The 13,268-nt window shown below is 38.3% G+C and overlaps 1 protein-coding gene across 1 annotated transcript in view; it reads left to right on the forward strand.

Moving 5' to 3' along the window:
- Positions 1-13,268, forward strand: part of rbfox3a (RNA binding fox-1 homolog 3a) — a 395,081-nt gene that overhangs the window by 107,270 nt on the left and 274,543 nt on the right. Inside the window, 1 exon segment of the mRNA XM_051914271.1 lies at positions 9,683-9,734. Coding sequence (XP_051770231.1) covers positions 9,683-9,734 — 52 coding nt within the window.

Below are 13,268 nucleotides of genomic sequence, written 5' to 3' on the forward strand. Positions count from 1 at the left end.
GCGCCGGCGCCTCCATGTCTTGCAGTAACCGCGCTTAATTCTTCAGATTCCACACCCTTTTCCACACATTTGGATATGAGCCTAATTATAGCGCACATTTATCTAGGTTAACGTTAGAGCGAGCAACCATGTAAAGTTGCTACTACTTACATGTTTCAAATGATAAGCCATATTTGAGGTCAATGGACGATAGTGAGCGTTTGGATTTCCTGCCCGACATACTGTAATTACCACAAGGACCCGCTGTTAATCATCTGCCCCTCGTGGACTGCGTGACTTCATCACAAGTTTTTTTTTTTTCTGCGACTTACCAACTAATACAATTTTTGGTCGACTAAGCCTGTTCTAGTTGACTAACAATTAGTCGAATATTAGGGCACAGTCCTAGTCAAAACACAATTAAAAAATTTATTTGATGAAAGTGACAGACATTTGTGAAAAAAATGACAGAATTCTTCTGTCATATGTCCACTGTTGGATACTGCAGTGTAAGTTGGCAACTTAAATAAATTAGTGTGCACATAGTTGGGAAAACAAAAGACCCAGAGAATGTTTGAACAAAATTTAGATTAAACTGAATGGCAATTAGTGTATACATCTACATATGACTTGCCTGAATTGAAGATAAGCTTCATATGGTTGAGTGTTTGAGCGGCGGGTGCCTTGTCCTTCAGTTCAACCTTTGTATTCTGCTCTTCATTCTGCGACTTTTCTCCATTGGCTCATTAGAGTGAGCCATAGTCCTCTAGCACCGGGAATGGGACATCTGTCACTTTACATTTAAACAGAAGATCCTCACCGCACACTCACCTAAGAGACAAACAATCCATCCTTATTTACCCAACACAATTGCAATTGGATTGGATTTTGGCTATGGAGGTGAGCGCTTTTCAATTTGAATCAAAACCTTAAATAGTGTTTTTATTCTCTTCCATTGCAGCTTTGGAAGTCATGAATAGAGCTCAGGCTGGCTAAACACAAATGACCTTGTGCTTATATTGAAATAACAGGTGATACAAGGAATTTAGTTAAATTAATTGTCCTCTGTGAGGTCACGATGAATTTGAAAGAGCTCATCTAAGCAAATGTTCTCCTCTGAGCTTGATTTGATTTTTGCTATATCCTCACCAGCTGTAAACAGACTTCTACAAAAGCTGTAGTGTTTTCAGAATAGAAATGCGATTGTGGATAACTCCAGTGACCCAAGTGCATGGGATCTTGTGCCATGGGCATGATACATAACCAGCCACATCATCTTTCACGAACACATATCCAGCTTGCCGCTTTAGCATGTCAAACCATCAGGGAGTAGAGTAGACACATGGACAAAACCATAAATTGATGTGCTTCGGTATTGACGTGTTTTTCCCAAATGTCAGTTTATGGTCTAGAGGTCATCGTGTATCCTCTTAGAATGCAAAGCTTGCTGCTAAATAAAGATGAATGGTGTAGGGTGGCACGTTGCCTTGCGGATTGATCCATTTGCCGACCCCATATGTGTAGGCCAGCCCACGGGGTCCGTACCCCTCAACACCTTCCTCTAATCCTGCCTGGCACTGCCTGATAAGTACATTCTATTACCTATGGTCCAATGTGAATGCTTGCATATTCTTTGGTTCTCTCTCTGTGTTCAGCTGTTGTTTTGGAATGTAAAACCAGAGGGATGGATTGTCCTAATGCCAGAGTGAGCCAAAAGGAACGAAAGGAAATAAATATCCAATGACAAGGAAAGTAAATACTACTTTGTATAAGAGTTCCATCACATATTGGCCTTCTGTGACTCTTTTTTATAAACTTCTAAGTAGGGAGGGAGCACAAATGGCATTTGCTAATCTTGTCAGTTTTTTTTTTTTTTTTTTTTTTTTAACAAATCAGGTTTGGCATAGTTGGAATTGCCTTTTTTAACCACTCTCAAGGCTTGAGAATGCAGAGCTGGCTAGCTGATTGATAATGATCAATTCTGAGAAACTTGACTACATTTTCACAGGTTTACCGCATCTTTTCGACTGCAATATTTGTAATATTTTATATTATTATCATCACTGTAAATGTTTTTTTTTTTTTTTTATCACTGTTTTGACATTTTTGGATCAAAATGTTCTTAAAGGGTTAGTTCACCCAAAAATGAAAATTCTGTCATTAATTACTCACCCTCATGTCGTTCTACACCCGTAAGACCTTTGTTCCTCTTCAGAACACAAATTAAGATATTTTTGATAAAATCCGATGGCTCAGTGAGGCCTCCATTGCCAGCAAGATAATTAACACTTTCAGATGCCCAGAATGGTTCTAAAGACATATTCAACAGTTCATGTGACTACAGTGGTTCGATGCATGTATCGAAGGGTGGGGGGGGGGCATGATTTTGGCAGTTTGATACACGCTCCGAACCACTGATTTGAAACAAAAGATTCGTAAAAGCTTCATGAAACAGTGTTTTGAAATCGCTAATCACTAGATATTGTTGAATAAAGTCGTTATTTAGTTTTTTATTTTTTGCCGCACAAAAAGTATTCTCGTCTCTTCATAACATTAAGGTTGAACCACTGTAGTCACATGAACTGTTTTAAATATGTCTTTAGAACCATTCTGGGCATCTGAAAGTGTTAATTATCTTGCTGGCAATAGAGGCCTCACTGAGCCATCGGATTTTATCAAAAATATCTTAATTTGTGTTCTGAAGATGAACGAAGGTCTTACGGGTGTGGAACAACATGAGGGTGAGTAATTAATGACATAATTTTCATTTTTGGGTGAACTAACCCTTTAACTATCACAAAAATGCCACAATGAAAAAAAAAAAAAGTCCTAAAGGCCTTTTTTTCCCCTTTGGATTATGGTTGAAATGTGGCTTAGACTTGTTCTTGTCTTGCTTTCATTCACATTTTTAGAGTTCTAGAATGTGTAAACAGCCATTGTGTATTCACACATACTGATGCAAAACATATGCCTCTCTATGCGTACTGATGTTTCAAGCATTTCACTGATGTTTATGGCCGTAAGCCCTTCTTGCTCTTTCTGTGGATAAAGAGAAGAGTTGAACAGCATGTGTCGATTTAACATTGTCTTATGTTTATAGCACTGATTCTTCTCTCGCTGACTCTACTTTGCTCTCAGCACATGATCTTTTCCATCAAATTGGAAAAAAAAGTGATTCTCAACCACAGCATACACTTTAATATATATCTCTCTGTATCAGTAGATCACTTTGACAACAGTAGATATTGGATTTCACATGTTTTGTTATGTGCCTGTATCTGTAGCACATGTATGATTTTCTTTTAGATGTTTTCTGCCTGACGTAAGTCTAGAATCAGCCTTTGGTGCAAACACAGAACACAATCGTATGTTCGAGATATTGAATGATGTTTCATATTAAAAATTAAATATGCATGATGGTTAAGCCGAATTGGAGCTCACGATTATTCACAAAAATAATAATACATTTCATTTCGGTGGTATTGTGTTTTCATATTTTGCTTCCCAGGGAAGACAGGTCTGATATTTTGTACCGTAACAAGATTCATTGCTAAAACGAGGCTGGAAAGAGTCAAAGTTCACGTCTCGTGTACCACAGGCTACGCCAGTGACTCTGTATCTACCAGCAAAGAGAGTCATGTTTCTTGCTCCAAGGTTGCCATGGAAACTATACTGGCAAAACAGCACCAAATGAGTAATGTCCCCATATGCTTTTTGTGCTATTGAAGGAAAAAAAAATATTTTAATTGCCCAGAATTAAGGAGAGGAGGGAGAAAATGTGCTAGTTCTGCTCTCCATAAGCTCATTATTTATTTATTTCGATTTTATTTTTTTCTCGATAAAGCTTTGTGTGATGAAAGACCATCTGTCATGTCTTAGCTGTCTTTTCCTTTTCAGTTTGCTTGACTTTTTAATTCCGATTTCCCTCACTCATCGAGCGCCTGGACTAGCGATAATGAGACTGTCTTAATTAATAAGAACGCACCCACCTAGCTCGTCTCAGAGCAATGGAAAGACGGCCCCCTCTATTAGGCAGAACGTACATGCTGCCCCTGACCAAATTACAGTCATTTCATTTGCTCTCCTCCTCATCACTTATGTAAAGATTCCCGCCCCGGGTGGAGGTGTTGGGACAGTGTGGGCGTCAGAATAGCTGCCGAGGGAGATAAAACAAGAAAACAACACTGAGAAGCAAATAAAACCAGACAAAGGGCTTTGACAAAAGCTTATGTATATATGTTTGGTAAAGGAGGTGGTTCTATTTTGGATGGCGTGTGTGTGTGCGTGTGTGTGTGTGTGTGTGTGTGTGTTTATTTTGCACATGTGGGGGAGATTTATAATGCAGTTTAGCCGAGCACTGCACACACAAAGGCGCATTCTCTGATTTTCGCTTTCACATCCACGTACGTGCACACACACACAACGTAAGATTCGGTGGGGAAGCCGGTGGGAGCGGCAGCTCTGTTTCAGAGGGGGTGGAAGGGTGGGACTGCGGCCGGAGCGAGTGATTCTAAGGCAGCTGATGAATGGTGCCACTGATGGGTCATTTGTCCCGGTGATAGAGTTAGCCACTGCCCTTTGGGAGGAAGAATAAAATAAAGAAAGCTGGAGAGGAGCGTGACGGATCGGCCAACGGTAACAGAATAAGTGGCTGCCTCACACATGGCTACCGGATCCGACCTTCCTCTAATTGGACATTCTCGGGGAGCAAGAGGGCAGAGAGTGTGTCTCACATAACACAGAGACAGGCTGGACATGGTGACAGAGAAAAAGGCATTGGGTTTACACAGGGAGGGATGCACATCAAAGATTTCACATCAAAGCACACAAAGGGATTAGACTTTCTGAACTGTGCTTTTGGCCTCAAAAAAGTGTAGTGCAGAAATGAAGCATTTTATTCTGGGGGGATATCAATTTAACATGTTAATTTAGTGTGTTTAATTAAAATTCTAATAAAAATGAATGTAGTGGTACTGTGAGCATACTGCATGCGTGTATATATTTAATGGTATAGAATTTAAAAACAATTAAATATTACATATATTTACAATTAAATATTATATAAAGCAATAGTATTTAATAATAATAATGTCAGGGAAATGCTAAGTACCATTTTTTTCCACACAATTGCAAATTTTCTGAGCAATTTCACAATTTGTGCATTCTCTATGAATCTCATATGATGCATTTCACAGCAAATAAATCAAGCATGCATCATGTTAATGCACTGAGGTGTCAAACTGTAATGTGGGTCATTGGAGAACAAAAGTGTTTTGGAATTGTTTTTAATAACAAATCATCACCTCATCATGTGCATAATCAAAACTAAGTGAGACTGGCAAGCTGGCAAAGTTCAACTTGCTTTAAATAGCAGCACTTAGGGATCCTTCTGATGCGGTAAAAGGATATAAATATTTAAAAAAATATGTTGAAATAATGCAAATTGATTACTTTAACAAACGCATACAATCGATTAACAATCTCGGATAGTTACACTGGGTCTACTTACAGTAAGTCTGTCTTATACAATTTATAAGTTTTCGTAAAAAAAAAATTCCCTATGGTGAAGATGAAATACTGTGAAAATAGTCTAAAGGGTTAGTTCACCCAAAAATGAAAATTCTGTAATTAATTACTCATCCTCATGTCGTTCCACACCCGTAAGATGACATGAAGCTTTGTGAATCTTTTGTTTCGAATCAGTAGTTCGGAGGGTGTATCAAACTGCCAAAGTCGCGTGATTTCAGTAAACGAGGCTTCGTTACGTCATAAGTGTTTCGGAATTTCAATGGTTCACCACTGAGGGGCGTGACTTTGGCAGTTTGATACGTGCTCCGAAGTTTCATGAAGCATTGTTTTGAAATTGCCCATCACTAGATATTGTTGAATAAAGTCGTCATTTTGTTTTTTCGGCGCACAAAAAGTATTATCGTCACTTTATAATATTAAGGTTGAACCACTGTAGTCACAAAAGCTGTTTTAAATATGTCTTTAGTAGCTTTCTGGGCATTGAAAGTGTTAATTGTCTTGCTGGCAATGCAGGCCTCACTGAGCCATCTGATTTTATGAAAAATATCTTAATTTGTGTTCCGAAGATTAACGAAGGTCTTACAGGTGTGGAACAACATGAGGGTGAGTAATTAATGACAGAATTTTCATTTTTGGGTGAACTAACCCTTTAAGGTATGACCTTTCATTTGATTTAGTCTAGTTGGTTTTGTATCAAATACAATGTGATTTACAAAGGCAGATTTACAACAGCACATTTTACCGTTTGGGCGAGTGATTCACGGACAGTTATCCCTGCGCATGAAATCCCCCATATGCCAGCAAACCAATGAGAATGCGGAACAATGATGATGATGCATATCAACAGAGCATAGGCGGATCAGTTTTTCCGAAACACTTTGTAACCAGCACAGATTTAAAGGAAATTACAGTAGTTTGGCAAATAAATAAATGACCGACAGTTACATACGTATTACCAAAATTTTATTATGTAAGCTTTGTTACACCTCAAATAACAAGGGCATTAATAGTAATTTATAGTGTTAATTTGCGAATCCACAAACTCATTCTCTCAAATAGCTTGGAGAGCATTCGCAGCTTATATGGACTGCACAGCCGAATTTGGGAGTGAGTTTTGTTGCTGTTTTCCATTGGAGCTGTTCTTAATTTTTAGCTGTTCTAAAATTTTATTTTATTTTATTTTATTTTATTTTTAAAAACATTCGGTTAATTAAGCTTGACTTCGACTATGCAGACAGTATTCAAGCAGCTTTTAGCTGTTGTGTGAACAAAACGATTCAGGAGTCATATGTGTTAGTAAACATGTTCGTCAGTCCCAAGCGATGTGTGAGCGTAGCAAGTGTGTGACATCCTCTGCATCCGCTGTATTTTTTTTTCTTCTGCAAACATTTTCCAAGCCACTCTCCCTGTGACTTTCCCCTCTCTCCACCCTGGCGGAAGGAGGAGGGGGGTGTTATCCAGGCTGGCAGCCCAGAGCACCCTTTTTGAAGCTGCTCTGAAGAGCATGGTCTAGGTAATCTCTGCTCGGCTGAAAGCCGTTTACAGAGAGAAGCAGACAGAGGAAGAGGTTATACTGGGGAGAGAGGATGCAATGGAGAGTGACGGAGAGAGAGAGAGAGAGAGAGAGAGAATGAAAGAAAGAAAGAAAGAAAGAGAGGCAGGGGATATGAAAGAAGAGCGAGAACAGAGCCCAGGCAGAGGATGATAAGGCCGGGGGGATTTCGTTGCTGTTTTGGGGTCAGATTAGGAATGGGGTCTTGCTTTTGTCACTTGAGGAGAGAAGGAGAGAGAGACACACACATCTGAGAAGCAGATAGAACAGTGTTGCATTGTGGACTCCTGAAATGAGGAGGCAAAGTCCCTCTTTGCATTTGGGCGTTTTAGACAGATGCAAATTCATGTTCCAGTTCCATTTGATGTTTACACAGATTTTATGATTTAAAGCATATGGATCAGCATTCACCAGTACACAACATATATTACGTTTTAGTGTGTTTGTTAACATACTATTATGCATTTTTAATATTAACTATAATATACAGCAAAAAGCATATTTCTTGTAGCTTTTGTTTGTCACTACTAGCTGTTGTTGGACTTCTTAAAATAATAAAATAACAATCTTAAAAACAGCTTACTCACAGGTCATTATTTTAAGTTCATTTTGAGCTGGTTGTGACTGAATGTGATGACGTATAAAGCTGGGAACACACTACACGACTGTCAGGCCAATTATGAATGTAATTTGGTCATTACGATTGATCATACTCAAACGGACCGAGTTTGTTCCAGTTCCAGTATTTTATATTTTTTTATTTTAACTCCTGATTTGAGAATAACAGTCTACATTATTGCTTGATTATAGGTTTAAAAAATTGCACTAGAAATGTTGTAAATAATGAAATTAATCAGGAAATGCATAATGAAATGTGGTGATAATGGCAAAAAGAAAATGTGAAAGAGAATCACTGGACTTTATGATTTTTTTTTAAAATTCAAGTTATGTTTAACGTTGGCAGAGGTTTTCCAGTTTTTTTTTTTTTTTTTTTTTTCCTGCATAAATTGCACTGCAATTCAGCACAGTTTGCACTGCAATTGCACAGTTGAGTTCAGTCCATCATGACTCACCAATCATTAAGTCTGAATTCAGTCTTAGAATGTTTCAGCTAGTCGTTCAGTGTGTTCCCAGCTTCAGTGGGTGAGTTGTTAACTTTGTAATTAGTCATATTAACCAGTTTATTCCATTTTATGGACATGACAGGCAGATTCCTGTTGAATTATTGAAGCACAACTCGCACAGAAGTCACTTTCAAACTAAGCATCTTTCTGTTGGTCAGTGTTGTGAATTTGTTTGACCAGCTTGAACCTGATGCAAAATCTGCGTGGGGAAATCTTTCACCTCTCACACGAAGTTCAGATCGTGTGGATTCCTATTGAAATTACTGAGTTTTGCCCACAAATATTCTCAACGCTAAATGTGACCCCACCTTTTAGACAGTGTTACTTTAGAAAATAGCTGTCTTGTACATTATTCAATCTCATATTTTGTAGTATTCATCCTTTTTATTTTTATATAGTTGATTATTGCTCATCAGAATGTTTTTTTGTTTTGTTTTGTTTTTTGCGGTGACACTGCCTCCGCAGAAAAACACCCCTGAGAGAGAAGAATGGAAAAAAGAGAGAATGAGAGAGTTACTTCACAGTGCAGTGTTATGATGTTGATCATCAGTTCTCTATCAAAGACAGTTCAGAGATAAAATGATCTGATAGAACTGTCGAAACATGTACTCACATATTCAAGACAAACACTAGCCTGTAAAAAAAAGCTCAAGGGAATATTTTACCCAAAAATGAAAATTCAGTCAGTTACTCAGCCTCAAGTTTCCATGGAACATACAAAACGCACCATAAAATACAACTTTTATACAACGTTCAACCTTCACCATAGATGCCATATTTGATTTGAGGACTGCAGCGGAGGTGAAAAGTCTGATTAAGTTAATATTGACTTCAATTTTGGTCTGTTCGTCACACTAAGCTTGTAATATAGTGCACAAAATTATATGGATGAATTTTTTGCCATTTTCCTGGCCACCATGAACATGTGAAGCTTCTTTGAAAAGGTATATCTTTTGTTTCACAAAAAGTATAACAGCATACGGATTTCAAATCACATGAGGGTGAGTAACAGTGCTGCAATTTAAATTTCTGGGTAAATGATTTCATTAATGCATTCCCGAAAATCATTAAAACTGCAAAAACACATTGTATCACAATGCAAAGCACAATGTAGCTCATTATTTGCCTTGTTCTATTACTACTGTAAACAATCATGCTCTAACTGCAAGGTTAAATAAGGTATCTAGTTCACCCAGTGGTGTCACATGACTGAACAACAGAAAACTCTCCCATTCGTGTGTCGAACTTTTAAAAGTACAGCATCTTCCCACGTGTCCTTTATTCTCATCACATGTTCCCCTCCCTCTGCTGCCTCCCCATTTCTCTCCTACCGTTCGGCTTCATCCTCGTTCTCCTCTGTGTTTCAGATTCTTTTCTTGTGTTTTTCTGTATGTGCTGGCTCTTCATCACCCCTCCCTTCTCTTAACTGTGCTTTCACAGCTGACTGTTCTCTCTTTCTCTCTCTCTCTCTCTCTCTCCCGCTCTTCCACCCGTGCAGGTTCATCGGACAGAGTGACTTGCCACGCTCCGACTGCCCCCTTCTCCCCACAGTGAGTATTGTCATGCTAATTTTACTGATCGCCACCGTGTAGAGAATTTCCGTGGTCGTGGTTTGCTTTTTCCGCGTTCTGCGCTTATCTGTTTTGGAGGGGGACAGTCGAATGTGTGATGCATGAGAGGAAAGAAAGGGAAAAATGGAGATAGAATGAGAAGGAGAGAGCAGGATTCATGTGTGATTGTCAGAGTTTGGAGAGTTGAGCTCTGTGAGATTGACACATCTTTGGACTGAGGCAGTAAAAGTTGTGCTGTGTCCATGCGGAAACATGATGAAAAGGTGCTTAAAGAGGCTAAAACTAATTTCATATAAAAGCCATTCATCTTTTTATGTTAGTTGACATGGACATTCACACCATTCCCTTTGGCCTGTGTGAATGTAAACATAATATTGCTTTGCATTTGAATACATGCAGGTAGAAAGTGCTTTAGTTTCTTTTTTCTTCTCAGACAATTTATGTCAGTGCTGCATGAATTTAATATTCCTTTGACCTTAAAATGCTTCAGCTCATTTGAATTATATCCTTCAATTTATGTAGGAAAAGTCCAAGATTCTATTACAGAGCAAAGCTTGAGGCGTTCACATTTATACACATGCTGTTTTTTTTTTTTTTTTTTCCTATTCGAAATTTTCACATACCTTAATATTTTTATAATTTAGCATACCTTGAAATTACAAATCCTGCCCCATGACAAAATACCTTTATCTGCTAACTGGCAATTTAGGACAGCACTTTTTAGACAAGGCCTGCAGGTGATAAACACACAGGGTGGTGAATTAATGGCAGTCGGTCTTAATTCAGTGACACAGGCTGAAAGCAAAGGAAACACTGTGTCTGATTGGTGTAAATATGCATGAAGAATTGAGGTTAGATTCTTTATACAGGGTGTTTCGTATAATTGCTTTGCAACATTATAAAATCATGGACTCATTTGTCAACAGTAGCATGTAATGAATGCGAAGGAAGCTTTACACAAAGGTTCAGTTGGTTAACATTAGTAAATGCATTAGGTATCATGAACAACATTTTTTAGAGCGTTGTGGAATCAGACAAAATGCATCCAAGCTTTTTGTGTGGAAAAAACACACTGAAGCCAATCGAATATATGCTGTTGGCTGTGAGGTTGAATTTTTATTATCATCAAATGAACCAGATGTACAGCATTTATTAATCTAGGTTAGTGTTAATTTATAAATATGCTATTATTCTTTGTTAATTCATGTTCATAATATCTGTCTAACTGGGATGTTAAACAGAAATTAACACTAATCCAGTATAATAAATGGCATTGCATTAACTAATTTTAACACAGAGAGCCTCTTTGTAAAGTGTTACCTCTTTGCTAAACAGAAATTGAGCTGTTCGAGAAGATATTATGCCTAACATCACAGAACCCAACAAAAGAAAGTTTGACTGGAAGTGCTGAGTAAGGATAAGAATATCTAACCTCAAGCAGACTGCTGTTATTCCTTAAAAAATGGAAAGTGTCTTGTATCACAATAAACCTTCAAATAGTGCTATTGATTCAATGCATACAATAAAAAACAAAGATATATGTGTGAGGCTTATAATTTATCTTTTGCTTTTCTCTGCAGTCTGAGAGTGTGGCAAGGCTTGCCAATGTCAGCAAACCTAACATTACTTACTCCTCAACAAATTTGTTAGTCATTGCTCATAGCCGGGCTCTTGCGCATGACTTGGATGGCCATTGAAACATGGTGTATTGAAGGGGAAGGAACACACTCTGGCCCAAAGCTCAGGCCCGATGACACAGAGCGAGGAAGAGGACTGGAAAGGTGGAAATCTGAAGGACTTTCAAGGTGAATTTGGACGAGAGATGTTCCGCTGGTTAATCTGTACAGACAAAACATTGTTTCCGGAGGCAGTCCTTCGCAAAAAGATCCCCAAGGCTTAATGATAGCATCGCAGAGGTTTAATCGTGAAACAAAGTAGTAACCTACTCTGGTCATGTATTTTGCCTAGAGCTTTTCTGAGCACTGTGGAATCAGACAAAATGCATCCAAGCTTTTCGTGTGGAAAAAGCACACTGAAGCCTAGCTGAGTATCACGGGCTGTTTTAAATCGAATGTCTGCTGTTGCTGGTTGTGAGGTTGAATTTTTTATTATTGTCAAATGAACCAGATGTACTGTTGGTTGTGTTGTGGTATTTTGACGCCTTTGATCTCCTGTAAGAGTTTTTTTTTTTTTTTCTTGACAAAGACAAATTATTTTTTTATATACTTGCCATTGCCCTACTCTTTATTTACACTATGCTAGAGAGAGGACAGGAAATGTAGCAAGTGAATTCAAACTCAAGTCACCGACGCAAACAATATAGCTCAACATATATGCATTTTTTTTAGTTTGGCTTTGATGTGATACAAGCTCTGTTACCTCAGTATAGATACCTCAGGCAATAAATAAACAGCCTCGGGCTACTGATGAAATGTTTCTTTTGTATACAGCACAACTGTAATGCATGGAGGCCGCAGCTTTGACAGTAGATGCAGATTTTCTTGCAATAGCTTTCACACAATATGATCATAACAAATGCTCGATTTTCTCTCACAGCTACACATAATATCCTGTCCGTGTGTATTCTGCCATATGTGCGAGCAGTCTAAGCACATGCCTCACTGAAATCTTTAGAGAGTGAATCCATGCATCAGTAGCACCCCTCTAGCATCTCACAAACCCTCATGTTGTGACATTTCTGCTGCGAGACAGTGTAAAGTTCTCTTTTTGAGGCTCTGTCACAGTTTTTGCCCTGTGTAATGTAGTTTTGATACAGAGACTAGATCAAATACTCTGTGATCTTTCACGCTTAAATTATTTAAGGTCCCAAGATTTTTAAATTTAATATCATGCACATCGATATCTAGCCTCTCTCTTTCTGGGGATTAGACTCGCTCCTCAATAAGATATGATGCGGGTCTCATTTTTACATTGTGTCATGTTGCCGTTTTTCTGCTCATTTGGAATGTGACTACTTGTTTCTTTTCCTTTATTTATTAGGCCTGATGGCTTACCTTTGAGACAGATCGATGCTGTCAGTCACTATAAATGAGAACCACTCTACCAATTATAGATGATTAAGTTAGCCTCCGCCAGTCAGAACGCTCAAATCCCAGGTGTTTGCGAACGGCTTGCCTGCTGGTGCAGAATTTGACTGAATACCTGAAAAGAATTACAAGGGTGGCGTTACTCATCACGCCGGCCGAAAAATGAACCGTGCGAGCGTGACAATTCTAGTTTGTCAGATGCACAGCAGAACATATGGAACTTCATAAAGTAACATGAAATAAATCTGCAAGACAACATGTCTGTTCCATTTCATTAGATTTATAAATATGTGTGACACGCTCAACATATGTGATGGGATGTAAAATAGATTGGGCCTTTCACACTACAGCAGATGAAAAAACATTTAACCCGGACAGTTTTTGCTCTTTGCTCATTATGATTAAGTACACAGTTGATTAATTTATTATATGAAACTTTTTAAAGAGGACCTATTATGCCCTTTTA

The sequence above is a fragment of the Ctenopharyngodon idella genome, chromosome 12 (genome assembly GCF_019924925.1).
Source record: "Ctenopharyngodon idella isolate HZGC_01 chromosome 12, HZGC01, whole genome shotgun sequence".
Classification (NCBI taxonomy): domain Eukaryota; kingdom Metazoa; phylum Chordata; class Actinopteri; order Cypriniformes; family Xenocyprididae; genus Ctenopharyngodon; species Ctenopharyngodon idella.